A 26,571-nucleotide genomic window follows, 5' to 3' on the forward strand; every position below is an offset into this window, starting at 1 on the left:
CTCCTTCTCTCTGAGAGCCAGTTTGGTGTAGTGGTTAAGTGCGCGGACTCTAATCTGGGAGAACTGGGCTTGATTCCCCACTCCTTCACTTGCACCTGCTGGATGACCTTGGGCAAGCCATAGTTCTGTCAGAGCTGTTCTTGAAAGAGCAGTTTGCGAAAGAGCTCTCTCAGCCCCACCTACTTCACAGGGTGTCTGTTGTGGAGAAGGGAAGGGAATGGAGTTTGTAAGCTGCTCTGAAACTCCGAGTGAAGAGCAGGGGTGTAAATCCAGTCTTCTCCTTCACCTTCTCATCCTCATCTCCCAGGTTGAGTGAGTGGGCAGATGAGGCAGGCAGGCCTCACTGCCGTCATGTGACCGGGTCATGTGCTGGCATCAGCACATGGCTGGGTCACATGACTGCAGCAAGGTCTGCCTGCCTCATCCGCTTGCTCGCTGCCCTGTTGCCTGGCCGGGCAGAAGGAGAGCCAGCCGACGCAACTAATACTCGGTGAGTATGCGCTAGGTAAGGCAAGGAAAAACCCTTCTCTTCTTCACCTGCCTGCCAACAGAATCTCTCTTTCTCCCCGACTCCCCTCCTCTCCCCTTCTTCCCCACCCCACAGGATTTCCCAATGCCCCACCAACCAAAGTTTTCTGGCTGCGCCCCTGTCTCTGACCTAAATCTGTGAATCTCCCCTTGGGCTGTTCAGGATGCCAACAGCTGCTGTTGTGTTTTTGGCTTGACTGTCCAGGCTCTCTTTGTTTGGGAGGGCATATGAACTTACCATAAAAGGGGAGGAGCAAAACTAGGAAGTTGCAAGCAATGAAATTAAATTCTTCTGTACACTTCAGTGGTTGTTTCCACTGGATCTATGAAGGAGGTGGTGGAGAGGATCTTCCCTACCTTCTCCAGGCAGCCTGCCTTTCTCAAAAATCCTTGTCTGAGAGTTGGGCGGCTCTGGCAAGCAAAATGCACCATAGTGTGGGGTTAGGGTTGCCCGGTCCTTCCAAGTCCCCAGCAGGGGACTTTGGGGGGCGTTACTGGATGGGGTGGGGACGTCCTCAACATGATGACATCATGCAGAAGTGATATAATCACGTTGGGGACCGAGCCCCCCCCACTTCTTGCCAAAAACATTTAGAGTCCCTTTAAATGCTTTTGGCAAGGGGGGGGGGGGGCTGCGCACACCTACCAGCTACTTCAACCAGCTGTTCCACTGTGTGAGCATCTACTTTTGAAATAACCCCCACCCGAACAAACAAACAAACCCCCACCAACTAGTAGCAAGACAAGAAGTAAAATGCTCTCACTGTAGTCAAAGTACAGTTCCAGCCAACCCCACCCCAGCCCCATAACTGCAGAAGGACAAGCAAATGGAGCCTCCCTCTCAAGTTAAAAAAAAGGACAGTTCTCTGCACAAATGACTTCTCAATAGAAACCTATGCCAGTAAAGTTCTGCTGATGAAATGCATTACAAATGGCCCCCTTCTCTACATTTCACATGCTTATCCTCTGGGCTTTACATCATAGGGCAGTGAAAGCATTTATTAATGCAAGCACTGTGCCAGGAAGAAAAAGTCTTTCACTCCCCCCAACTTGAGTTTTCAGTGAAAACCCAGATCTGGCGAATTTCCTGTAATGCCTGATTGTGGGTCACTCAGCATAATGTGTCTCTCTGGAACTTTTCAGAGAAGATCACACATTGTTCAGTTGCCCCTTTGTATAGTTGCCAGTGGCCACTTGACAACTTTGTAAATATAGTTGTGCTTTGTGCCCCCCCCCTTTATGAGGACATTGGTATGTTTATTGACCTTCTCAAATGGAGCCACCCTTTAGCAACATTCCAATAACACAAAGAAGAAGCTGAGCTGTGACTTGTCCTCAGCTTAGGTAGCATATCTGGGCTTTTCTTCTACTGCTTGAAAGTTGGTGGAGGGAAAGGCATTAGGATGCCAAACTCGAGACTGAGCTAACCAGGTAGGAAACTAGCCTGGCAGTGGTTAGGTGAAGATCAGAGATGCAGATGAATTGGAGACATGATTCCAAATGATATATCAAGAAATTGCAGCATGTGCCCTCTCTTTGTCTAGAAAGAAGGCCTCTTATACAGTGGCTTTTCTGCGTTGATTTCCTTTTTGCATGGACAACATCAACTTTGTTGCATAGTTGCTGTCAAACCATGTCCAGGGAAAGCTTTGTAGAAGCTGGGGTTGGGAAGGGAGAACTCAGCTGGAAGGTTAATGATGGCATGCTCCATCACACGCACTTTCTAGCAAAGGGAACAGTGTACCACAGATCACTTGTACATCATTCAGTTTAATATATACCATCATGTGCCAATAAAGCCTTCTACTGTCTACATTAGACAACAGTGTGAGTCTCTGTATGAAAGAACCAATGGATGCAAATCAGATGTAAGAAATCTGAACATCCATAAACCTGCGGGAGAGCATTTTAATTTCCCCGGACATACCATTGCAGAACTGAAAGTCACTGCTCTACCAAAAAATAAAATTAAAAAATCACATGGAATAAGCAATATGAAAGTTCTCAGTTAGGACACATCAAGAAGCTAAATGCCACATGTCATCCTGGCTTAAACAGAGACTTGCATTTCCTTACAATAATCTTTAATAGCTCTACAGGCTATTAAAGGAGCTGCTTTAAAAAAAATTAATTGGCTGTTCTTGTTTTATCATACCGTAACCTTGTACCAACACCACTGTAACTGTTTATCCTACTTCATCATTATTGCTTATCTGTTCAAGCCTCTGACCTCTCTCACCATCCCTTATGCATAACTACTAAGTGAGATGATTTATGATGGGATTCACACCTAACCTGCCTGAACTGTCCCTCCACCTTTCCTCTAGAAGAATTCCCAATATGATTATTTCCTCTTCACATATCTGAAGAAGTGAGCCGTGTCTTGTGAAAACTTGTATTGAAATAAATGCTATTAGTCTTTAAGGTGTCACTGGACTTTTGATTTATTTTGCTGTGGCGGATTAACATGGCTACCCCTCTGGAGCATTTTAAGAAGGCTGTCATATCAGGCTGTACCCTAAATCTACAGTCTGTGATCCAGAGCCATACCTAGCTGATTTGCGCCCAAGGCAAGAGTATAAAATCGCACTCCCCTATTCTTCTGCAGTAGTTATTTTGGTAAAAAAAGTAAAACAATAATAATAGTAATAAAATACATTAACAACAAGAATGATAACGATACGTTTATTTTAATCATGATATACTTTTTCTGTGCCCTCCGCTTTGTGTGCCCAAGGCAAGTGCCACATTTGCCTTATCCTTGTTACAGCTCTGCTGCAATCACAGTTATGCAGAGTTTTGTGTTTGAAAGTGCTCACAAGAAATTCATTAAGAAGAGGTGGTTGTCTATCTGACTTCAAGCACCTCAGGCCAGACACATTTGCTTATGAAAACTAAAAAGCTAATGCATGATACCCTATGCATTATCTTTTTTTTTTTTTGTATTTTTATTTGCATATGTGTATGCACCTAGAAGTCTTGGTGACCTCTAGTGACTGACCCCCACTGGCAGCCTGGAGGATATTCAGAGAGGTGGCTGAATAAAGCCTGCCCCCACCTCCTGCCTCTGGTATTTCAAGGAGCCTCCCATCCAAGTACTTGCCAGAGTTGACCCTGCTTAGCTTCTGAGATCTGGCGAGATTAGGCTTGCCTGGGCTATCCAAGTCAGGGCACTCTATGTATTATCTTAAGTGAGCATGTTGGGTGTGAACTATGTGAGGTCAGGGAAACCACCATCAAGTAATCCTTAACAGTCCCTCATCTTTTTTGTTTTACCCTCTAACACTTCACATATAACATTACCCTTTAACTTTTTTACTCCTTAACATAAATGGCCCTGCCTGCCTCCGTTCCTGAGGCCGTGAAAGAACTTTTTTGGGGCGAGGGATGACTGACTCGCTTGATCCCTATCACATGACATTTTGGGTGCTGTCTGTTGTGTGGTAGAGTTGTCTAAAAGTGATTTTTACTGTAAGCCACCTTGGGTCTTGCTGTACAGGAGAAAGGCAGGGCAAAAATCAGTCAACCAATAAAAATGCTTTAAATCATCTTATACTATTTATTTATTTATTTATTTACTTCCAATTTGTACCCCGCCTTGCCAGTACAAACTGGCTCAAGGTATCTTACAGATGTCGAAATACAGTACGATCAATAAATACTATAAAATGCATAATAAAACAATTACATAAAGTGCTAGTACAAACAGATGGCGCCGCTTTCCTATACACGATCCAGTTAGAAAAGACCATCCGACATTGTAACAGGGCCGTGTCATATTCTACTTACGATGGTACATTCATCAGTGGTGGTTCCTAATCGAAGGCCTGGTGGAAGAGCTCCGTTTTACAGGCCCTGCAGAATTGTAAAAGGTCCCGCAGGGCCCTAATGTCCTCCGGGAGCTCATTCCACCAGTGTGGAGCTGCCACTGAAAAAGCCCTGGCCCTCGTGATGGCCAGTCTGACGTCTTTTGGGCAAGGGAGAGTCAGGCAATCTTGCATCCCTGACCTCCGTGCTCTCTGGGACACATATGGGGAAAGGTGGTCCCTCAGGTAGGCAGGCCCCCGACCATATAGGGCTTTAAAGGTCTTTAAACCAGCACCTTGAAACGAATTGGTATGCTATTGGATTTGAGACAAGGGCAGCGCCATGTAGAGAGTGTTGCAGCAGTCTAATCTTGAGGTGCCCATAGCATGGATCACTGTTACCAGGTCATTGCGTTCAAGAAAAGGAACAAACTGCCTAATCAGCCGCAGAGGGTAAAAGGCTGACTTGGCAGTGGCTGCTACCTGGGCCTCCATTGTTAAATAGGCATCCAGGAGCACACCCAAACTTCGGCGCTGGCACCCAAGGTGCCCCATCGAAGGTCGGTAATGGGATCCCTACTCCTGAGCCGCTCCGACTCAGGCACAGGGCCTCCGTCTTCTTTGGATTCAATTTAAATCGGCTCAGTCTAAGCCAGCCCGCCACGTCCTGAAGCGCCCGCTCCAGGTCATCTGGGGTAGAGTCGGACTGACTGCCCAACAACAGATATAGCTGGGTGTCATCGGTGTATTGATGGCACCCTAGCCTATGCCTCCAGGCAATCTGGGCGAGGGGACGCATGTAGATGTTAAATAACATCGGGGATAACACCACCCCTTGAGGGACCCCACACACCAGCGGGTACCTCTTGGATGTCTGTTCCCCAACCACCACCCTCTGTCCCCGACCTTGGAGAAAGGAGACGAGCCATTGTAAGGCAAGCCCCTGAATCCCATTGTCTCCCATTGTCAGCGAGGCAGTGGATCAGCAACTGATGGTCGACCATGTCGAATGCCGCCAACAGGTCCAACAACAACAGTGCCGCCATGCCGCCTCGATCCAGGTGCCTCCGGAGGTCATCTTTGAGGGCGACCAGTGCCATCTCCGTCCCATGGCCTGGCCGAAAGTCGGACTGGAATGGATCTAGCATGGAAGTGTCATCCATAAAGCTCTGCAGCTGAATCACCGTGGCTCTCTCAAGGAATTTGCCCAAATAGGGCAAATTGGAGATCGGCCGGATTTAGATCCAACTGGTGGCCTTTAGTATTCCAGGTTTTCAGGACCTTTGTGACCAGTATGTTAGACCGATTACCCCATGTTCTTTTCATACCTGCTTCCTGGGGGATTTCAATCAAGAGGCATAACTCTGCTCTAGCCTTTAGAGTTGTAACAGGCAATCCTTTAAAAACAAACAAACAAAAGCGCCTCTTGTTGCCTTGAGAATGTCTGGCCTGTGGGGGTCTGAGAATTTGTTCTTTAGGCCAGTGGCACTCACTCTACAATGACTATCCATCAAAAGAGCAACATTTCCTACCATCTCTGGCAGGAGGGCTGCTGCTCAGGGAGGCTCTCAGCTGACCATTTCTTCTGTAAGCAGTCGTTTCAGTGTGGGAACGACAATCCCCACCAGGCAAGGGCCTTGTCCACTTTTTTGAACTATGGGGCTAGTGCCACATTGGGGATTAGTGCTCAGAAGAGCCACAGGAGACATATCAGAGTCACAAGTGGCTCCTGAGCCCCTGAGTGAATTCAGTGCCTTAGGCTAGTCGTTTTCAGCTATTGATGTGACTCTCAGTCTCTGCTTGTGTTCAACTGCAAATCATTTGGGTCTCTAGAAATTTCGACACAAGTTCTGAAAACTCACAGGAACACAGTAGTCTCCTCCATGTGAATCCAAGCAGTCTTGTAAGAATTTTCACTTCCAGGTGTCTTGTTGCTTTGTTAGCATCAAGACCTATTACTAGTTGCTGGATGAAGTAAGTTTGGAGGGAACAGAGATAGCCATTTTGTATGAGGTCATCCTAATTGCCTGACATCTCTCAAAATGCTAAGGTAAGGATCGATTAGTTATGAGGTAACCTTAAATGTGTTCCTGTTCTTTAAAGAGAAGAACATTGTCATTAAAGAAAGATACTTTGCCAGAATCAATCAGAATCTTTTTGCAGGTTTTTAATTTACTTCTGTACAGTACAAGGTATTACAGTACAGGATTCTAATATTAAGTGTGTTCTTAGCCCTGGTGCCCTACCACCGCCATTCGCAAACCAAGGTGGCATTTTACAATTAAAAAGGCCAGTGCCGTTTCTAGGATTTGACTCTAGCCATCACTCTGCCCTGACAAATCATGCTCTGTTAGCCCTACACACTGCCTAATAGCACGAATGGCATATTTTAAGAGCATCAATTCACCAGCTGCCTGCTGTGGCATTATGGATGTTGTGTGCTCTGGCAGGCCCTAGAGCAGGAGGGTAACATAGCAACCTCTATTCAGAGCTAAAGGGGTAGAATTAATCAGACACATTTGTCCCTCTTCTGTGAGAAAGACTGCCTGCCAGTGTGTAAGAGAAAAAGTGGACAAGGGGTCTGGAACTGCCCTCCATTTTGAAATGCCAACCAAACAAGTGTGGCAAAACAAGCAGCTGGGTAATATAATAGTCAGATATGGGAAGGAAAGAGAGAAGAACTCAGTGTAACTATGCAAAGTCTTGCATTTAAAGGTAGAATAAGGTGGGGCTTGCTCATCAAGTCTCATGGATGGAATAAACAAGGCTTCACAGTAGGAAACCTAAGGTGACAGAATGTGACTCATGCTGAAGAGAGAAAAGAATGGGAAGGCTAAAAGATGCAGAATTCATAAGCAGCTGGCTTGTGGTGAGAGCTGGTGAGAGCCAGTTTGGTGTAGTGGTTAAGTGCGCAGACTCTAATCTGGGAGAACCGGGTTTGATTCCCCACTCCTCCACTTGCACCTGCTGGATGACCTTGGGCAAGCCATAGTTCTGGCACAGCTGTTCTTGAAAAAGAGCAGTTTCTGTCAGAGTTCTCTCAGCCCCACCTACCTCACAGGGTGTCTGTTGTGGGGAGGGGAAGGGAAAGGAGTTTGTAAGCCGCTCTGAGACTCCTTTGGGTTGTGAAGGGCGGGGTATAAATCCAATTCCTCCTCTTCCTCCTTCATATTTCACCAGTGCCTTCATTATGAGGACTATCAGGTATATTGTGGTCAAAAATAAGTGGAGACTTATCACAGTTTCAAAAAATTTTAGGTTTAAAACAGTATTCTGCAGAGGATAGGTCACCAGAGGCTCTACAAGAAAAGGCTGGTAAGGTAAGAAATGAGGCCACAGGAAGCTGTTTCTTATGGTCTTTCAAGGAGTAGTGTTGCTTTGATGCTTCAACACAGAATGATAGCACTGAGAAAATCTTCACTAAGGGAAGCTAAGAGAAAAAAAGCACTTCTGGAATGCTGGTCATATTCCTGTTAGGTGAGTGGAAGGGAGGCAGATAGGGTTACCAACCTCCAGGTCAGACCTGGAGTTCTCCTGGAATTACAACTGATCACCAGACTACAGAGATGCATTCCTGTGGGGAAAATGGCAGCTTTGGAGGGGGAGGCTCTGTGAGATACCATGCGGTCTAGAGGAAATGGAAATCCCTGCCCATGCCTCATCTACCACTCTCCAGGAATTCTCTAAGCTAGAGAACTAGGGTTCTCTAGGGTTGCCAAATCTCCCATGGAGACGGGGGTCCCCTGCCACCAGGCATCACTGCCCCACTGCCAATCAGCTCACTGGTGAGGCGACTTACTCAGAAAAAAGCAAGGCCCAATCGATGTTGCAGCAACATGTCTATGTCACTTCCAGTGTGGCCCGGAAGTGACAACATCACATCGACAATGTTGGGGCAACACTCTGGTATTTGAGCCAATCTATGGTAGAAACCAAATTTACCATAGAGTTTTTGCCCAAATACCAAAGGATCACCCCAACATCACTATTTGATGATGTCACTTCCAGGTCCCATCAGAAATGATGTAGACATGTTGCTGCAGCATTGGCTGGGTCTCCTTTCCGCTCCCGGTAAGTCCCCCTCATTCCCCGCCAGTTATCAGGAGGGACCTGGCAACCCTGTGGACAACCCCAGTAGGACTTGAGAGTTGGTGAAAGTTCCAACCTATTTTCATCACATCTGTGCATTCCTGAGCATAGAATGGAAAGCCCTCATTTCTGATGGCACAGTTCCCAAGGATTCCTCATTTTCAATGGGATGGCTTGTAACTATACAACTGAGAAGAGCAACAGGGTTTATAAGCAAAAGTGAATGAGGAGAGATTTCACAGAAATGGTCAAGAACCATGCCATTGGTCCAGGCACAGGCAACAGCAAGGGAGAATAGGTGGAATAAAACTGAGTGAGAATGTTAGAGTTTGAGGAACCAAGGATATAAATGCAGAAGGACTAGGATGGGCAAGATGATGATGATGATGATGATTATTACAATATAGAAGGGCAAGGACTTTGTAGTGGAAGGAGATGAAAACCAGAGCAGGGATTTGTAGAAGGGTGTCATATAGGCTAAAGCAATTACCATTGCACCAGAGGTGATAATTAGAAGGAAGCTTTAATTTGTAGGCAGACTTTGCCTTAGAGATACCGTATTGGTGTGCCATTTAAGAAAAAGAGTGCCAAGAGTACTTTTCTGTATTGGAAACACAGATTCTTAAAATAATTACAGCAAAAAGACTAAGAACCAAGACAAGGAAAAAGGAAAGGAAAGCCTGGGCATTGCTTTCCATTTCATTGGTAGGTGTGGAAGACACAGCATACTATTAAGACTATGCTACAAAAGGAGTCATCTCAAACAACCTCAAGGTATTAACTAGAGAGAACAGGATGGGAGAGCCCAGAGAGACGGTTTACTTCTTCTGCTAGGAACCCCAGAGACTGGCATTGTTTCCCGTTACAACAAGCAAACCAAGGCTAGTTTCCACTGAAGGGACTGTGGGATTTGGGGGTGAGGGGGGGGGAAGCGAGCCAGAAGTCACAGGCACTATTAACACATCTCAATACTGTTCAGAAGCAAGGGAAAAGAAATCACTGTTCCACAGGTGGGTTCAACTGCAGTAATAAAAGCACTATGTAAGACACACTGCCTTGGAAGAGTTTCAGTAGAGCTGAGAAAGGGTTAACTGAGGGCTTTCTGCCTGCAGAGTGTGTGCTCAGACCTAGATAAGCTAGAAAAGAAAAGGGGGAAAAAGCTGGTGGTTTACTTTCTTAAAAGGCTGCCTCTCAGCTTCCCCTGAAGTAAAAGCTCTCATTTCCTATACTAGGCAACAGGTTGCATTACTGAGGAGATGAGCTGGACAATCTAATAGACCCTCTCCTACGACAAAGAGTTGGCCCTATTGGCAAGTTAAGCAGAGAAATTTTCTGTTCAGGCCTTAACTGTTGATTCTAAGTAAAAATCCATTAGGACCAAAGACTAAACATCAGGATATGGTGAATACCTTGTAACAGACATGACCATGAAGCATCAGAGGTCACTTCAGGATAAAGATATGCTAAATGTGGTGAAAATTCCTAATTTTTGCAAGAGGGCCATCCATCCAAGCTAGCTGAATAAACTCGGGCATTCAGGAAAGCTGGAGGAAGCAGGAAAAGAGGAAGCAGGGGTATCGTGAGGATGCCTGGGAACATGTAGTGCATAACATTGTCTTCTTAGTATATTGTAGTTTCGATTGGGTCTTGCTTTTGAAGACAGATGGGGGATCAGTTATGCTCAGCGAAGTGGGAGAGCTGGCCTTAAGCGCTAGTTTGGTTTTGCATGCTTCAGATTAGTGACTAGACCTATCCTATGGGCTTGGCCTGAATTGGCATGCTTGGGACTAGTTTGGTTTTTCAGATTAGTGACTAGACCTATCCATGGGCTTGGCCTGAATTGGCATGCTTGGGGGAAACCAGAACCCATGGTAAAAGGAATGACAGTCTCTGTCAGTGACTGTAAACATCTCCTCAGTGGCCCTTAAATGTCAGGAAATGCCTCTGTTGAAGCAAGTGAAGGAAGGGAGAAGATAGCTTAGAGCTGGGGTGTCAAACTTAAGGCCCATGGGCTGGAAGTGGCCTGCCCATGGCTTTAATCAGGCTCACAGCTCTTCTCTTTTCCCTGCTCCCACTCCTGTCCTCACCCTTTAAAGCCTGAGGCTGCCAAAGTTCCCAGCTCAGTCTGGTCTTGTCTTTGCCTGCTTGGGCAGGAAGCTCTTCTGGGCTTGCAAAGTTACAAAGAAAATATGGAATGGATTTTTCCATTAAGGTGTCTGCACCAATGCTCCCTCTAAGCTGTGGAGTCCTGTGAGCAAAAATTCCACTTTGTGAGCTACTTGCATTAAACTTGTGAGTGAGCGATTTGGCTACTGCATAGATTACTTTGCTCTGGAGCCCTCCTTCCTGAGCTAAGGAAAAAACGTGTGAGCCAGAGGCTTAAAAACTGTGAGCTAGCTCACACTAACTCAGCTTAGAGGGAACACTGGTTTGCACCCAGACAGGGTACTCTGGGACTCTTTCTAGCAATAGAAACAGTGCCCTGGGATGACAGGGCACAGAGTAGAATGACAACTCCTGGGAGTAGCAGCAGTATTTTGGGAATGGAATTCCACTCTAGTGGCCCTCATTCCAATCTCCGAACACTTCTGCTACACCCAGGGACTATCATTTCACTCTGATGGCTGTCTTTCCAGTCCCAGAATAGTCTGTATGGGCCCAGAGACTTTAATGGGAAATCCATTTCACATTTTTTTTTGCAACGTTGTCTGTGCTGTGCTGCCATGTATTTCAATGGAGTGGAGCTCAAGTAGTTTCACTTTCCAGTGTTTGTATACTAGAAGCTGCTTGCTGGAGTTGTCTTCTTGCAAATACAGGGTTGATGCTTTGAGCCAGCTTGTCTCTGCTGAATAGACATGAGAATGGGTGCCTGAGTAAGTACTCTAACCTGGTGTCATGGCTCAGGTGGAGTGTCACCTGACGCTGCCACCACTCTGGTGCCAGGCTCCTCTGAGAAGGCCCAGAGCACCTTCCCAGGCCTCTAAACCTCCCTTTTGGCCAAATAATAGGCGTGAGGACCAGGCAGAGTGAACAATAAAAATAATTTATTGTATAGGAGGTCAGAAAACAAGGTGCAGAATAATAACAGTAAGTGGGTGAATAAAAAAGAAATCAAATGCCCTAACACGTCTAAATATATACTGTCCCTAGCCCACTATTCCAAGTGGCACTAGACTGCTCACCCTTCCCTCAGGATGAGGGTCTCTTCCCTACAGCAGCCTCAGCCCCTTCTGGCTCTGTCCTCTGGGGAAAAGAACAGCTCTTCCTGCTGCTCCAGATCTTTTTTTCCAAGCCCTCCTCTTTTCTTATTGGTCAATTTTGGCTCCAAAACCTTTCAGGGGCTTCTGGGAGTTGTAGGCCCAGCCTCACCTACTTTTGAGTTTCCCGGGGGGGGGGGGGAGAGAAGCTTGCAATGCCCAGCCATTTTGTGTTCCTATATTCAGAGCATTTTATAATTTAAGTTTATAGTTTAGTTTCTGCTGTGATCCTTGTGCTTTTTCTTGATATTTTATTTTTAAAATTGCATTGCCAAATACCACTATTCCCCTATCTTTCCATTTTAGGCAGGCATCTCTTAATGGGTGAGGGAGGTTTGGGAGGTATCAGTTATCAAAGACTGTTAAATACGCAAAATATCGCAAGAGTTTTAATCATATTTGTATTTTAAGTATAAAAAAATTAACATCTTTAGTTGTGTTTGTATCTCTTATAAAGTTTATATCTCTGCTAGTTGGCATTACATTTTATGGCATGCCTGGCCTGGCCCCACAAAGTTCCATTTATGTCAGATCCAGCCCTTGTAACAAATGAGTTTGACACCCCCGGCTTAGAGTCTGGAGGAAATGGAGGTCCCTTCTGCATTTGCCAGCCACTCCAGATTTTCTCAGTGTTCGAGTTGAGGCAATTTTAAGTCCAGCAGGCTAAAACAGCAGCAACAGCAGGCTGAAACTGGGCTGACCACTGAAGGGAGGTAATGTAATGCAGAAAGGGGGGGGTAACTAGAATAAAAAGAAGGTAGGACTCAGTTTTAGTGCAGAATTGGGGGGGGGGACCCAACCCTGGATTTAAAAGTTTGAATTTGATTTTTTTGGATGAATAGTTTATTATGATTTAATATTCTATTTTAGTGCAGAATTACTTGGAGGACACCACGGTGTATATGGATTAAAAGGAGAGTGCAGAAAGGGCCGGAGATAGAAGCAGACAGACGGTCCTGAAACACCTTAATGCTGTAGGATCTCTTGTGGGGGGGCGATCTGGTGTGGGGTAGCCGATCTGCTGCCCTGTAGGAGTGCCTCTGTTATCAGAGAAGCATTGCGTGAAACAGTCGTTGAATCATTTCCCCCCTCGCATTTTAATGTTTTTGTGTATGCACAACAGCACAAGCTTTCATGTGATATTCTCAAGAAGAGAGATGGGTATCTGACAGCTTATGGTGGAGGGGAAGTGCTAGAACCTATCATTCCAGCTCTGATAGACTGTAGCTTTTAACTTTGCTGTCTGGGATGAGTGCAGAAGTGTATGCATACTGAACATCATAATGTCACCCAGGTTCCCCCCCCACACACACACACACTTGTGGCTAGAGATGCAGCAAACTTATCTGCACGTGCTTAGTGAAGAAAATGGGGGAAATTCCAGCTTAGAGTAGAGCAGGGCCATTGAAAAGAATGAGCTGTGTGACAGATGAGCAGTTACCAGAATAGAACCAAGAGGCGGAACACGCAGGAATTACAGGGTCCTTCAGAAGTGGGGGGGGGGGCAGTTTGGAAAGGGAAAATATCCCAAGACTGTGCCATAACAATGGTCTCTGTGCATATTATGTGGGTTATCTCATGAGCACTGACAGTTTCCTTTCTCTTCTGCCCAAGCAGCATATCAATGGGAGCCGACCACCGCCTCACTTCATGTACGACCCATCAATCTTTGCCTTCCGGTCTCTGAGCACTTTGAAGCCTTTGAGCCCCATCGCTCCAGCTGAAGAACCATCGTGTGCCTACTGAAGGAGATACTTGAAGCTCTCAGGAATCATTATACCAACCAACTGCCCACCAGGGACTAGATGTGAGAGGGCATTTGTTTGCAATGAACACCCAAGATCCCTGGTACTATGAGATGGGTGACTTTTCTCTCATGTCTGTTTTTTGTGCCGCTGTCAGTTCTGAGGATCGGCAGAAATGGAATGTATGTGTGTTGGGCAAGTTGGGCTCATAAGCCATAGTGCCATTCTGGAGATGTTACTAGACACACAGGAAGCCAGTCTCTTCTAAAAGGAAAGTGGCATGTTGCACTAATGAGTGAACAGCCACCCATGTAATAGAAAGTGAAGAGTAAGCAGGCTTTTATGATCTCCCTTCCCGAACCTGGTACAGCTGTTCTCTCTGCACAGTGATTTCCCCAGTTGACTAGCTCCTCTCTGAGAAGTAGGAAGAGTTATTGGCTGTCTCTTGACTATCAAGGTCAAGATGGATCTGGTCTTAGCGATCCATGGAAGCTGAGTTTGTTCTGCTTTGTGTGTCCCCATTAAAAGGCTGGCGTGGGAGGTACACCGTGATTGTGCCGCTTCAGACATGGTACAGTTATGCACTGGCACACTATACCCCAGCTGATTTTTTTTTCCATTTGGGGAGGGGGGGTGTCTATGTGATATGCTGCCTGTGCTGTCTGGAATTACAGCAGCATGGAAATTCATGATACGTTGCATGGGGCAGATGTTAGATGGGTGGTAAGGGGGAAAGAAAGAAGGGCACAGCCACGTTAAAATCACTTCTCTGTGGTGGTAGCCCGTATGGCTTTAGAATAGAATGAAACAACGGCCTCTCCCAGGTGGTCACCCTGTTCACATGTACACTGCAGTGACGTGGGATAGCATGACAGGGACCTGTGTGTGAGTGAAAAGAGACTTTGGTTTCATCATAGTTTTAAGTGGAGGAAAGTCTTGGAATACGGTACCATTAGAACTTGGGACAAAAGCTGGCAACTGTTCCTAACCTTGAACTCTTGCTGGTATGAGTGAAACAGAGAAAGGAAGATGGGCATGTTTTAGTATGCACATCTTAATGGAAGGCAGACATAGAACTCTATGTGGTTGCAGTTTCTTTTTCTATGCCATTTATCTTGGCCTGTTGACATAAGGCAGGCTGGTTAAGCATGCTGTTAAAGGGCGCACATTCCACATTACTATCCCATAACACTTACACTGTATATTGGGGGTCTTCGGAACTCAGGTTCTGAACCTCTGTTCTAACACACATGCTGCATTATTCTTTGTCCAGGTGTAGTTGAGGACATTAATTCCAAAGAGTCTTATCTGCATACTAATAGCATCGTGTACAATCCTGTGAACATGACTGCTGTGCAATCTCTATTTTTTTATTTTTAAAAATACACCAAGATTTGTACAAGTATGAACCAGTCATAGTATGGCAGAACTCTTGTTTGCTGTAATTAGGAACGTGGATCTTAGTCTGTGAACATAGAACCTGGGCCCTCTGGCAAAAAGCCCGTCTCGCTTGTTCTCGTCAGCTGGGACCCTGTACTCTGTTACCGCTTGTTCTCTCATGTGAAGTGTCTGTTCTCTGGCCATAGGCACTTCCATGTTTTTCAAGGAGCCTAAATGCGCCTAGTGGCAGAGGAATGTAGTCTTCAGCAGAGGACTGCCTCTATGGCAGACAAAGAGGAGCAGAAACATGGTACAGGATGCAAGCCATTGGATTCTTAAGGCCAGAAGCCTTCTAAGCTGTGGAAGCAACTTGACCCTCCTGCCTTGAGATCTTCATGTAAGGTGATGTCTGCATAGGTGGTGATAGCAGGGGAGTGGTAGGATAAAGGACTCCTGTATTTCTGGGCTTAACTGCCCCAGTCTGTTTGTAAGGGCAATACAGGGATGTGAGCAACCTTCTTTTCACCAGCATTAATGGGGTAAAAAACAGGCTGATTTTTCTTTGCTTACTTTGCTCTTTCAAAGTGTGTTGCTTGTCCCCCTCCCCTTTTTGTTCCTCCAGTGAATGGGGAGAGGGTGTTTATTTTCTGTCTAGTTTTAATTCTAAAGATCACCTTTGCAGGCTCTGTGGTCAGTTGTGCCCAGTGGCAGTTGCCGTCCCTGTGGACTTGGCCTCCCCATAATGACAAGGGTAAATATAACCTGTTTGGCTATTTCTGCAGACTAGGCTTGGCCGATAAACAGCCAGTGTGTGACGTGGTCAGGAAACGTTTGGGGTGGTACTTTTCATGCCCAATGATATCCACTTGTTCCACAGATACCGCTGAATGCGTTGCTGCTTTTGCAGAGCAGGCTGACAATTTCTGATTGGCCTAGGGGGATGCTGTCCCATATGATGCTCCGAGATGAAGGAATGGAGGGGAGATGACCTCTGTCAATGTTGCCTTTTTTTAGTACTTTTGTAATATTTGCGTCTTTGTTCCCCCCCTCCAATCAAAACAATAAAGTTACGTTTTAACTGCTGCTATATTCAGTTACTGTTGGTGCTGTCTTCATTCTGTTAAGCCAACAAGGAAAGGGAAAACATTTTACTCTTAACTGGGATTGTTTGGGCTGTGCGCCAGAAAACATTTCACATCAAGTAACAAGGAAATCCAAACCAGTTGACTAGAATCAGGGAAATGGGGCTGACATGTGACGCTTGCTCCACTGGGCTATGGTAGAAAGATTGCATTTTTTTTTGCCTGCCTGTGTAGGTGGGTGTGTCTGTAGTCCTGCTTAGCTGTACTGAACAGTGATAGTTGAACTTTTCACACAAAGAATGATGAACATCTGGCTCCAAAACTTATGTGAAGCAAGATATATACATTATTCAGTACTGAAGCACAGACAGCCTGTAGAGAAGGATCTTAGAAGAGCCTGAGCTGATTCACCCACGCCATCTGCCACATGCCCAGCTTGCAATGCAACCCCTACAGTCCAGTTACCTTTATTGGCATGTAACCCTTGCAAACCCATATACAAAAAAACCAACAACAACAACAACCACAGCATAGAATAACACTTGCAAAATACAGAAACAAGGAATTACCAAGTAAGTATACCCATCAATTAAATAAAGGGCGAATAGAAATGGCACCACGAAGAAATTTAGCAACAGTTTCTGTTATCTCAAGGTTTGAATTATCAAGAAGAATAAGAATCTTTACGCAATCAGGATATTCTTCTAATTGAGCAAAAATAAAATTTAGACATTTCAGTCGTAGTGCATGGTAGAAGGGGCACTGCAACAAGACATGGGAAATTGTTTTGATATTGTCGTTTGTGCATGGACAACATCTGTCAGAAAAGGGCACACCCTAAAAGCGGCCAGATAATAAGGCCGAAGGTAATACACTGAATCTCGCTAAAGAGCAGGTCCACATGTCACTCGCCACTATTCTACTGAGAAAGAGGAGAGGCTTGCTTTTGGGATCAGATAATGTCTAGATGTAACACCAGGTACTGGAGATTTAAAACTCTATACAGGACACAGGCAAACAGAATTAACAATATTATTTTTACTCAAAATACAAACAAAAACAATTTCCAGCAGTAAAAGCAATTGATTTACTGGGGAACATACAAAAGCCTCAATAAATGTATTTGATCATATGCAAGACTAGGTTTTTTCCAAGGGATACCATAAAAGGGGGAGTACGTTACATTTCCATACATATCAGCTGCTTGCGGGCCAGGTAAGACCCTTGGACGGGCCGCTTCTAGCCCTCGGACCTTATGTTTGACACCCCTGGTCTAGACAATCCCCTGAAGTTTGAGAAGCTTCAGCTAGGGTGAATCTGTGGTTGACATTATGCAAACTTATGCTCTGAACAATGTATCGCATTTCTGTGACCCTTTGTAACGATCAGTTCATCTATCCAAATTGCAGCCATGATAGCTAGAATTGGAACCTTCATGTTCTGGCGTAGTAGACTCCTGAGTGCCAGATACTAATAACAAGGATGGGACAGCTGTTTTCATCATGTCCAACTTGCAAGCATTCCGGGGTGCGGGGTGGGGACTTCTGAATGGCTGACGTTAGGAAGAGAACTTTGTGACTGTCTTTGACTCTGCATGGTTGTGTTTATGTTATCCTGCCCTAGGATTAAATGCAACAATATGTTGAAGGAAGCAAAAGGGGTGGTAGTCTAGTCGCATTCTGGTTTCTGTCTGTGCCATAGCGTGAAGTGCAGGCAAATGGATCGATGAGGTAGAAGAGGTGTAGTTCAGCTAGTTTGAACAGCTGTTCCTATGGCTGAGTTTGACTGTCTGCACAAGAATGAGATTATTTTAAAAACCCACACACCAGAAATGCCTTCTCTTTTATTCAGAAGTTGCTTCACGTAATGAACTTTCAGCACAGCTGTTTGGTGGCTCAACTTGTGGTTGAGCAGCCTGAGCAGTTCCAGTAACTTCTGTCCGCCTCTCCTCATCCTGTTGCCTCTGACTAGATTCATGCAGGTGTTTCCCTTCAAAGATGAAAACAGATTATTTGGTTTCTGAAATGGGAGGGATACTAAATAAAGGTGTGCTTTTAAAGGTCAGTGGTTTGAGGCATGGGGACACCTCAAGATGTCTACAATATTATTTGGAAGAGGAAAGTGCAGAAGTTGTTACACTGGGAATCCATATTCCCTCCAAGGCACAGCTTCTGCTATGGGAATATTTCCTCATCACTTTAGAATTTTCAAGTGGAGACCCTCAAGAAACGTGTGGGATGGTTGTCCTATTCCTCACACCTTTGCTTCCTCCTGTCTCCCTCTATCTCTCTCACACTGTTTCTCCCTTCTGCCCCCCCTTCTCTCTCCTCCATGTATGGTTTGGAGGGTGGAGTCTATGGCATTATACTGGTCTGTAGTACCTCCGCTCCTCAAATCCCACCCTCCCCAGGCTCCACCCCACAAATGTCCAGGGATTTCCCAACCTGGAGTTGGCAACACAATTTCCTTCCCACCCAACAGCCAACCTACTTTTATCTGCCTCTCTGTCTTCAGCTTTCCATCTCCACACCCCTCCCCCCAGCTTTTACCTAGGAAAATTACAGTCTTTCTCCACAGTGGGGACCAAAGCAGCTTACATTATTCTCTCCTCCTTTTTATCTGCACAACAACCCTGTGCGGTTGGCTAGGCTGAAAGTATGTGACGGGTCCAAAATCACCCAGTCAGCTTCCACCACAAGATGGGGATCTGAACCTGGGTCTCACAGACCCTAATCTGAGACTCTGTTACATCACACTGGCTTTCATAGGGTGGCTGCTGATGAACAGTAGCAAGCAGCTGGGCCTACATGAGTCATGCAAATCAGGTGGTATCAAGTCACCCAGAGGGTGCTGCCGAGGGATGCCAGCCTCCAGGTGGGACCTGGGGATCCCCTGTAATTCCTGCTCATTTCCAGACTACAGAGATAACTTCCCATGGAGAAAATGGATGCTTTGGAGGGTGGACTCTGTGACATTGTACCCCACTGAGGTCCCTGTCCTCCCCAGGCTCCTCCCGCAAATCTCCAGGAGTTTCCCAGCCTGGACCTGGCAACCTTATCCAGAATCCCCTGTCGGTGGCCAGGGGGGGAACCTGGCAACCCTAAAGTGCTGGCAGGCCTAGGCTTGGCAACCTCTAAGGGGGGCCTGAAGGAACCCCCCCCCCCAGACTTACAACTGAACTCAAGGCAGCAGAGATCTGTCTCCCTGGAGAAAATGACTGCTTTAGAAGGTGGACTCTGTGGCATTATACCCAGCTGAGACCTCTCCCTTCCCCAATCCCACCTCAAAACCTCTAGGGACTCCCCAGGCCAGGCCCCAAGGCTAAAAGGCCATTTCAGAAAGTATTGGGGGAAATTCAACCCTCCCTGAAGGGATTTTTTTTACTTTGTGGATTTTTGTGCAGACACAGGAAGTCTACTGACTATGTAGGAAAAGCTGTTGGGAGGGAGTGAACCCTCTGTTGGTAGAAATAAGTATCTGCACAACCCTCCCCTTTGGGAATTAGATATATAGATACTTTGTTTGGGGGAGAGGGAATGTACCTTCCTCTCTCCTCCCAATCATCCGCTAGTTCCACTGAGACTGCTCTGTGGAATGCACTCACGTGAATGTCAGGCACTCATGTGATCATGTGCACAGCACTACGGATGTTGAGTGTTGGCAAGCCCTATCCACCCCAACGTCAGTTCCATTTTGTCAAGTTTGAAAACCTTACGACTGGAAAGTTCAAAGCTTCTCCCATGCTATAGCATTAATACGTATTGGGGGGGGTATCCTCATAAGAACTTGCTTGCAAGACAGACCCTATTTACCCATGGCCAACCAGATCCATCTGGGCCTGCAAGCATGAAGGTGATTGGTCCCCTGTTCTCTGTATCCCCCATCCAATGGTATCCAACAGCATACTGCCCCTGAAGCTGAAGGTTCCCATTTAAAGGTCTTGGCTAATAGCCATTGTTAGACATGCCTCATGAATTCATCTGATCCCCCTTTAAAGCCCTCAGAGGTAGTAGCATTGCCATATTTCGTGGGCAGCAATATAGCAATGAGGTGTGTGGGGGGGAGTTGTATTAATAGCATCCATTGTCTCTTAACATAATTAGCAGCAACTGTCCAAACCGTCCCGTCCTTTTGCCTTTTGTAGCCAACACAAGCACTTATTGAAATGGCCAAGCTTTCCAGTATAGCTAACACAGCATTGCATTGGGGCATAGCTCTCCTCTTTCACCATGACATACATATTGCTTATGTTTACCTTTTATGGGAAAAGCACTTCTCCCTCCAGGTGGATGCTCTCTGATGGATGGCTGTCCCACTGTCATATTCGGGTTGTATGTAAAGTTGGCCCTTTGGGGGCAATTGCACAAAGGCATTTGTGCCCCCCCTATGACTGGTCTTCGGGATGAACATTTCATCATCCATCGAGCACCCACTCCCACAGTTCACAAGAGTATGGGCCTGAGGTGAATCGTAGTTTTTCAAGGCTCCTACCAGCTCAGATACTGGACCTGGGGTTCCTCCTGGACATCTGTATCTTTGCTAAACACATTTGGCAGCAGGAAATCTTGCAGAGACCAGTGATTCTCTCACAAGGAGAATAACATTATAACACTTGGGATATTGCTTACATTCTAACTACTTTTGTCTTGATAAACATTTAATTTTCTTAGATTCAGGAGGGTAACCGTGTTGGTCTGAAGCAACAGAACAAAATTTGAGTTCAGTGGCACCTTTGGGACCAACAAAGTTTTATTCAAGGTATAAGCTTTCGTGTGTGCACGCATACAAAATGTATCTACGTATCTGAAGAAGTGTGCATGCACATGAAAGTTTTATTGGGTGTTGTAAATAAGAAGTGGGAGACTGACCAGTTATGAAGGTGCACAGAGAGTTTATATAGTTATAAACGTGAATATATACAGAGATATTTACAGGCTATTGTACAGCATGTCATGCCTTAGTTTATGAGAACTAAGTCCCCATCCACTTTACTAAGCTGATAGCTATTATGCTAAACCCCAGCCAATCTCTAACAGGGTGATGCAATCACTAACTCTAACAAGCCCAGAAAGAGTAACACCTGCTAGAAAACACCTGGCTGCAATTACATGATTACTAGCATGACAGCTAGGTCTGACAAATAGATCAAACTGATCTATAGTAACTGCTTGCTACCTCAAGCACTCTGACATATATCTCAATAAGTTTATACCTTGAATAAAACTTTGTTGGTCATAAAGGTGCCTCTCTGGACTCAAATTTTATTTAATTTTCTTTTAATTGCTAAAGAGGCAACACAAGGGCTGTGCTTAAGCCAGAGCTAACAGATGGATTTTGCATAAGAGGCTTCAGTTGGTTTTTTTATATGAATGTAAAACGCCATAACCTGATCATTATGCTGTGTCAGGCTTGCCTAAACCCATTGGAAACAATGGGGCTTGAGTGTGGCTAGCTTTCACATTACAGTAGGCTGTCATCATCCACACTGCCCAGTCCCATTATTAACGCTTCTCATCCCTTTTCTCTTTTTTTCATATGAGCTGATGTTAACACAAAGAGTGTGAAAGAGACTCAGAGCCAACTAGGCCATGCAAGGAAAAGGCTCTGAAGGCCTCACTACACGTTACATTTTACACTTGACTTCCATGGGTACTTTTAGTCAGATGTCAGCTGCAAGCTCCCCATTGGGAGCCCAGTTTTCAAGCACATGGGGCCTGACTTGAAACGACCCTGGGCACTTCTGTTTGCCATTTGGGGAACAGGGTTGCCAACCACCAGATAGGGCCTGGAGATCTCCGGGAATTAGGGATGGGCACAAACCAGTCCACGAGCCAAAAGTCTGCATGAACTTGGCCCAGTTTGAGGCCCCCTGAATCGATGCTCAGGGAAGGTGTCTTGACCATTTTTTTATGCTAGTTTAAGCCAGATTATGAAAAACTGACAAATAGAAGAAGCTCTATGAAAAACTGTTGTATGTGAAGAATATGATTAGTAATCACTGACTATAATAATCATCCTTTCTGGAGCTGGATTGGCCACCTAAGGATCAAGTGTTAATGTCAACCTGGGACTAATTGAACCTAAACAGTGGGAGGAACACATGATACGCACGGATAAAACTCTCAGGGACTTGTTAGATGTGTCCCACTCTAAGAATGGCAGACCCACCAATGTCAGGGAGCATGAGGGTTAAGGAGAAACAGGGCATCGTGTTGAAAAAAGAGGGAATGTTCCCTCAGAAGGGACCCATTCTACAGTTGGCAAACAGGTATCCTTTCGTACCAAGGAACCATCTCTGGACAGGGAGGGTGGAGGGATCTTGGTAGCTGGTGATTCAATCCTTAGGCATGTAGGTAGATGGTTGGCGAACCCATGTACTGACGGCATGGTGATTTGCCTGCCTGATGTAAAGGTAGCGGGCATTACACATGGTCCAGGCAAGTTGGTAGACAGTGCTGGGGAGCAGCCAGTGGTTGTACGTGTTGGCACCAACGCTGTGGGTAAATGTAGTTGTGTGGTCCTGGAGGAAAAATGTAGGCTGCTAGGCAGGAGACTCAAGGCCAGGACCTCCAGGGTAGCCTGCGCAGGCCCCCACTGCCAAAGAAGGTGGTGGAGCGAGGTGGACTGGCCGGCCGTTCAGGAATTACCTCCTCACCTGCCGTCCCCAGCCTCTGCCATCCCCCTCTCTGACATTCCGCTTCTCCTGGCGCTGTCCCCCGCCAAGCCCCATCGCCTGGCCTCGCAGCCTCCCTTCCCCGGCTCCTGGCAGCGGCGTCCTCTCGCAGTGTTCGCCTCCCGCTTCCCAGCCAATGGCATGCCAGCAGCCTTGAGCAGCAGCTGGCGGGCCAATGGCTGACGGTGCACATTTTTTCTCCGCTCCCTTACTCAATTATATATAAGGAGAGATGCTAGAAGTGTCTGAGGTAAAAATGGGAGAGCTGGAATGCTTAGTGTCAGAGGAGAACATAGACATTTTGGGCATTTCAGAAACTTGGTGGGATGAGGAAAATCAGTGGGATACAGTGATTCTTGGATATAAATTATACTGGAAGAACAGGGAGGAAGAGTCGGAGGTGGGGTGGCTTTGTATGTCAGAGAGGGTATATACAGTCCAGTAAGACTGAGAATGTAAGAGAAATAGATTCACTTACAGAAATGCTATGAGTGGAAATAGTGCGCCCAAAAGGAAGTTTAACTCTGGGAGTTTGTTATCACCCACCAGATCAAAGGTTAGAGGATGATTTTAAAAATAGCAAAAGAATTAAGAAAAGCAGCTAGACGAAATAACTGCCATGGAGCAGATGGTCACAGAACCTATCAGGGGAAAGGCAATCCTGGACTTGGTCCTAAGGGATACCCAAGACCTGGTGAGAGATATAACTGTGACAGCACTGGTTGGAAACAGTGACCATAATGTTATTAAGTTCGGCATTTATGTGAATAGGGAGTTGCCCAAAAAGACCAACACAACCACATTTAGCTTTAGAAGGGGTAACTTCTCTCAAATGAGGGGGCTTGTGAAGAAGAAACTGAAAGGAAAGGTAAGGAGGCTCAAAACCCTTTGGGAAGTTTGGAGACTATTTAAAACTACAATCCTAAAAGCTCAGATAAAATGTATACTGCAGGTTACAAAAGGTACAAATAGGTATTTTAAAAGGCCTGCACAGTTAACAAAGTAACAGAAGTAGTAAAAGGTAAGAAGGATTCCTTTAAGTGGCGGAAGGCTAGTCCAAGTGAGGTAGATTAAAGGGAGCACAGGCTGTGGCAAATAAAATGCAAGTCAGTGATCAGACAGGCAAAAAGGCACTATGAGGAACATAGTGCAAAAAACATAAAGACCAACAATACACATTTCTTCAAATCCATTAGTAGCAGAAAACCAGCCAGGGAGGCAGTGGGGCCCTTGGATGACCAAGGGGTGAGAGGATTACTAAAGGATGATAGGAAAATGGCAGGAAAGCTGAATGCATTTTTTTGCCTCTGTCTTCACTGTGGAAGATGGGAGGTGCTTGCCCACTGCAGAACCACTGATTCCGGGAGGGGTGTTGACCTGAGTCAGATTGAGGCGACGAAAGAAGAGGTCCTATGACTGATGTACAAATTAAAAAATGACAGATCACCAAGCCCAGATGGCATTTATCCAAGAGTTCTGAAAGAATTCAAATGTAAACTTGTGGATCTCCTGACAAAAATATACAATCTGTCATTAACATCTGCCTCCATTCCTGAGGACTGGTAGCTAATGTAACCCCCATATTTTAAAAAGGTTCCAGAGGAGATCCAGGAAATTACAGGCTGGTCAGTCTAATGTCAATACTGGGTAAGTTGGTGGAATCTATTATTAAAGATAGAATTAGTAGGCACATAGATGAAAAAAAAGCTGTTGTGGAAGAATCAGGATTCTGTAAGAGAAGATCTTGTCTCACTAACCTGTTAGAGTTCTTTGAGGGGGTGAATAAACATGTGGACAAGGGTGACCCAGTAGATGTTGTTTACCTAAACTTCCAGAAAGCGTTTGATAAATTCCTCATCAAAAGCTCATAAGTAAACTCAACAGTCATCTTGTGGATTAAAATTGGTTTATTAACAGGAAACAGTATAAATGGGCAGTTTTCACAGTGGAGGGTAGTAAGCAGTGGAGTACCGTGGGGCTTGGTACTAGCTCCAGTGCTTTTTAACCTGTTTATTAATGATATGGAGTTGGGAGAAAGCAGTGAAGTGGCTAAATCTGTGGATTACACTAAATTGTTTAGGGTGGTGAGAACCAGGGAAGATTGTGAGGTGCTCCAGAGGGATCTGTTGAAGCTGGGTGAGTGGGCGTCAACATGGCAAATGAGATTTGGTGTGGGCAAGTGCAAAGTAATGTACATTGGAGCCAAAAATCCTAACTATAAATACATGTTGATGGGGGCCAAACTGGTGGAGAGAGATCTTGGAGTCGGTGGTAGATAACTCACTGAAAATGTCAACTCAGTGTGCGATGGCAAAAAAAGGGGGGCAAATGCTATGCTGGGGATTATTAGGAAGGGAACTGAAAACAAATTAGTCAGTATCAGAATGCCCCTGTATAAATTGATAGTATGGCCTCATTTGGAATACTGTGTACAGTTCTGGTTACCGCACCTCAAAAAAAGATATTATAGCACTGAAAAAAGTGCAGAAAAGAGCATATAAAATGATTAAGGGGATAGAACACCTTCCCTATGAAGAAAGGTTAAAGAGTTTAGGGCGAGAAAGGACGACTGAGGGGTGACATGACAGAGGTTTACAAAATTATGCATGGGATAGAGAAGGTAAAGAAAGAAGTACTTTTCTCCCTTTCTCTCAATACAAGAACTCATGGGCACTCAATGAAATTAATGAGCAGTAGGTTTAGAACAGATAAAAGGTAGTAATTAACATGTGGAATTCATTGTTGCAGGAAGTGGTGGTGGCTACAAGCATAGACAGCATCAAGAGGGAATTAGATAAACCCAAGAAGGGGGACCCGTGATACTTGTGGGGAGGGGGGGAGAAGCTCCATGGGAGGAGAAGGAAGCGGCCGCAGATGAGCCTTCTCCCCTGCCCCCTCGTCCCCGACACCCACAGCAAGGCACGTAGCTCGGTCCACCAAACTTTCTCCCTCCCCCCCGGGCGGAGGCGAGGGCTGAGCGGCTTACAGCAGCTGGCCGGCCAAGCCTTCTCCCACCCCCTCCCCTGCATATTTCCCCCAAGTTTTCAGATTTTTCTGCACATATTGCCCCAAATGTGCAGGAAAAGCTCGCTGCCCCCCAAGTGCCCCCGATGTGCTGATTTAGATATCCGCATGGAGGGGGCATGTTGGGTATTAGATATATAGATATGGAGCAGAGGTCCATCAGTGGCTATTAGCCACTAGGTATAGATGGAACACTCTGTCCCAGTGATGCTTTGTATTCTTGGTGTTTGGGGGGCTACAGTGGGAGGGCTTCTGGGGTTCTGGCCCCACTGGTGGGCCTCCTGATGGCACCTGGCTTTTGGTCACTGTGTGACACAAAGTGTTGGACTGGATGGGCCATTGGCCAGGCTTCTCATGTTCTGTTATGTTCTTATGAAACTGCCTTATACTGAACCCTGGGTCCATCAAGGTCAGTATTGTCTACTCAGACTGGCAGTGAATCTCCAGGGTCTCAGGCAGAGGTCTTTCACATCACCTACTTCCAGATCCTTTAACTGAAGAGGTCAGGGATTGAACCTGGGACCTTCTGCAAGCCAAGCAGATGTTCCACTACTGACCAACAGTCCCTCCCCAGCAAAGGACATAGTATAAATAACACAGAAACTTATCTAGGGTCTGAAAGTCAAGTGGAAGGCAGAAGTCCAGCTTGCAAAATGCTTATCATGTTCACTGAGAAAGGAACTGAGTTGCTACAGAACTTAGCCTTTAACATTGATGTTGAAGAGGAAAGCTATAATGGTTTCCCTTTTGGGAATACAGTCACAATAATAGCATTGAACTTTTAAACAAGTTATCAGCAATCAAAAATAGGCTCTTTTAAATTTTCACTTTTTTAAATTTTAGGTTTTACAAAGTATTCTTTACTTTTCAAAGTTGGCCTACTATAGTAACTTCCTTTGTTTCAGAGAACTGGGCATGAAGGAGTATATTTCAACAGAGGAAACTGAGGCTCGGGCACAATGAAAATTGCATCTAGGTGGCTGCCTT

At 45.6% G+C, this 26,571-nt stretch overlaps 1 protein-coding gene across 3 annotated transcripts in view; it reads left to right on the plus strand.

Moving 5' to 3' along the window:
- The window catches only part of LOC107109495, a 73,760-nt gene extending 57,877 nt beyond the window's left edge, over positions 1–15,883 (plus strand). For 2 of the 3 annotated variants that reach the window (XM_015410140.1, XM_015410142.1), the window contains one exon: positions 13,298–15,883. In XM_015410140.1, coding sequence (XP_015265626.1) covers positions 13,298–13,426 — 129 coding nt within the window. In that variant the 3' untranslated portion in view covers positions 13,427–15,883. The remainder of the gene's footprint in view (positions 1–13,297) is intronic. The other variant, XM_015410141.1, reaches the window with a different exon arrangement.
- Positions 15,884–26,571: the final 10,688 nt, after the last annotated feature.

This window comes from Gekko japonicus, unplaced genomic scaffold (genome assembly GCF_001447785.1).
Source record: "Gekko japonicus isolate JY-2015 unplaced genomic scaffold, Gekko_japonicus_V1.1 scaffold566, whole genome shotgun sequence".
NCBI lineage: Eukaryota > Metazoa > Chordata > Lepidosauria > Squamata > Gekkonidae > Gekko > Gekko japonicus.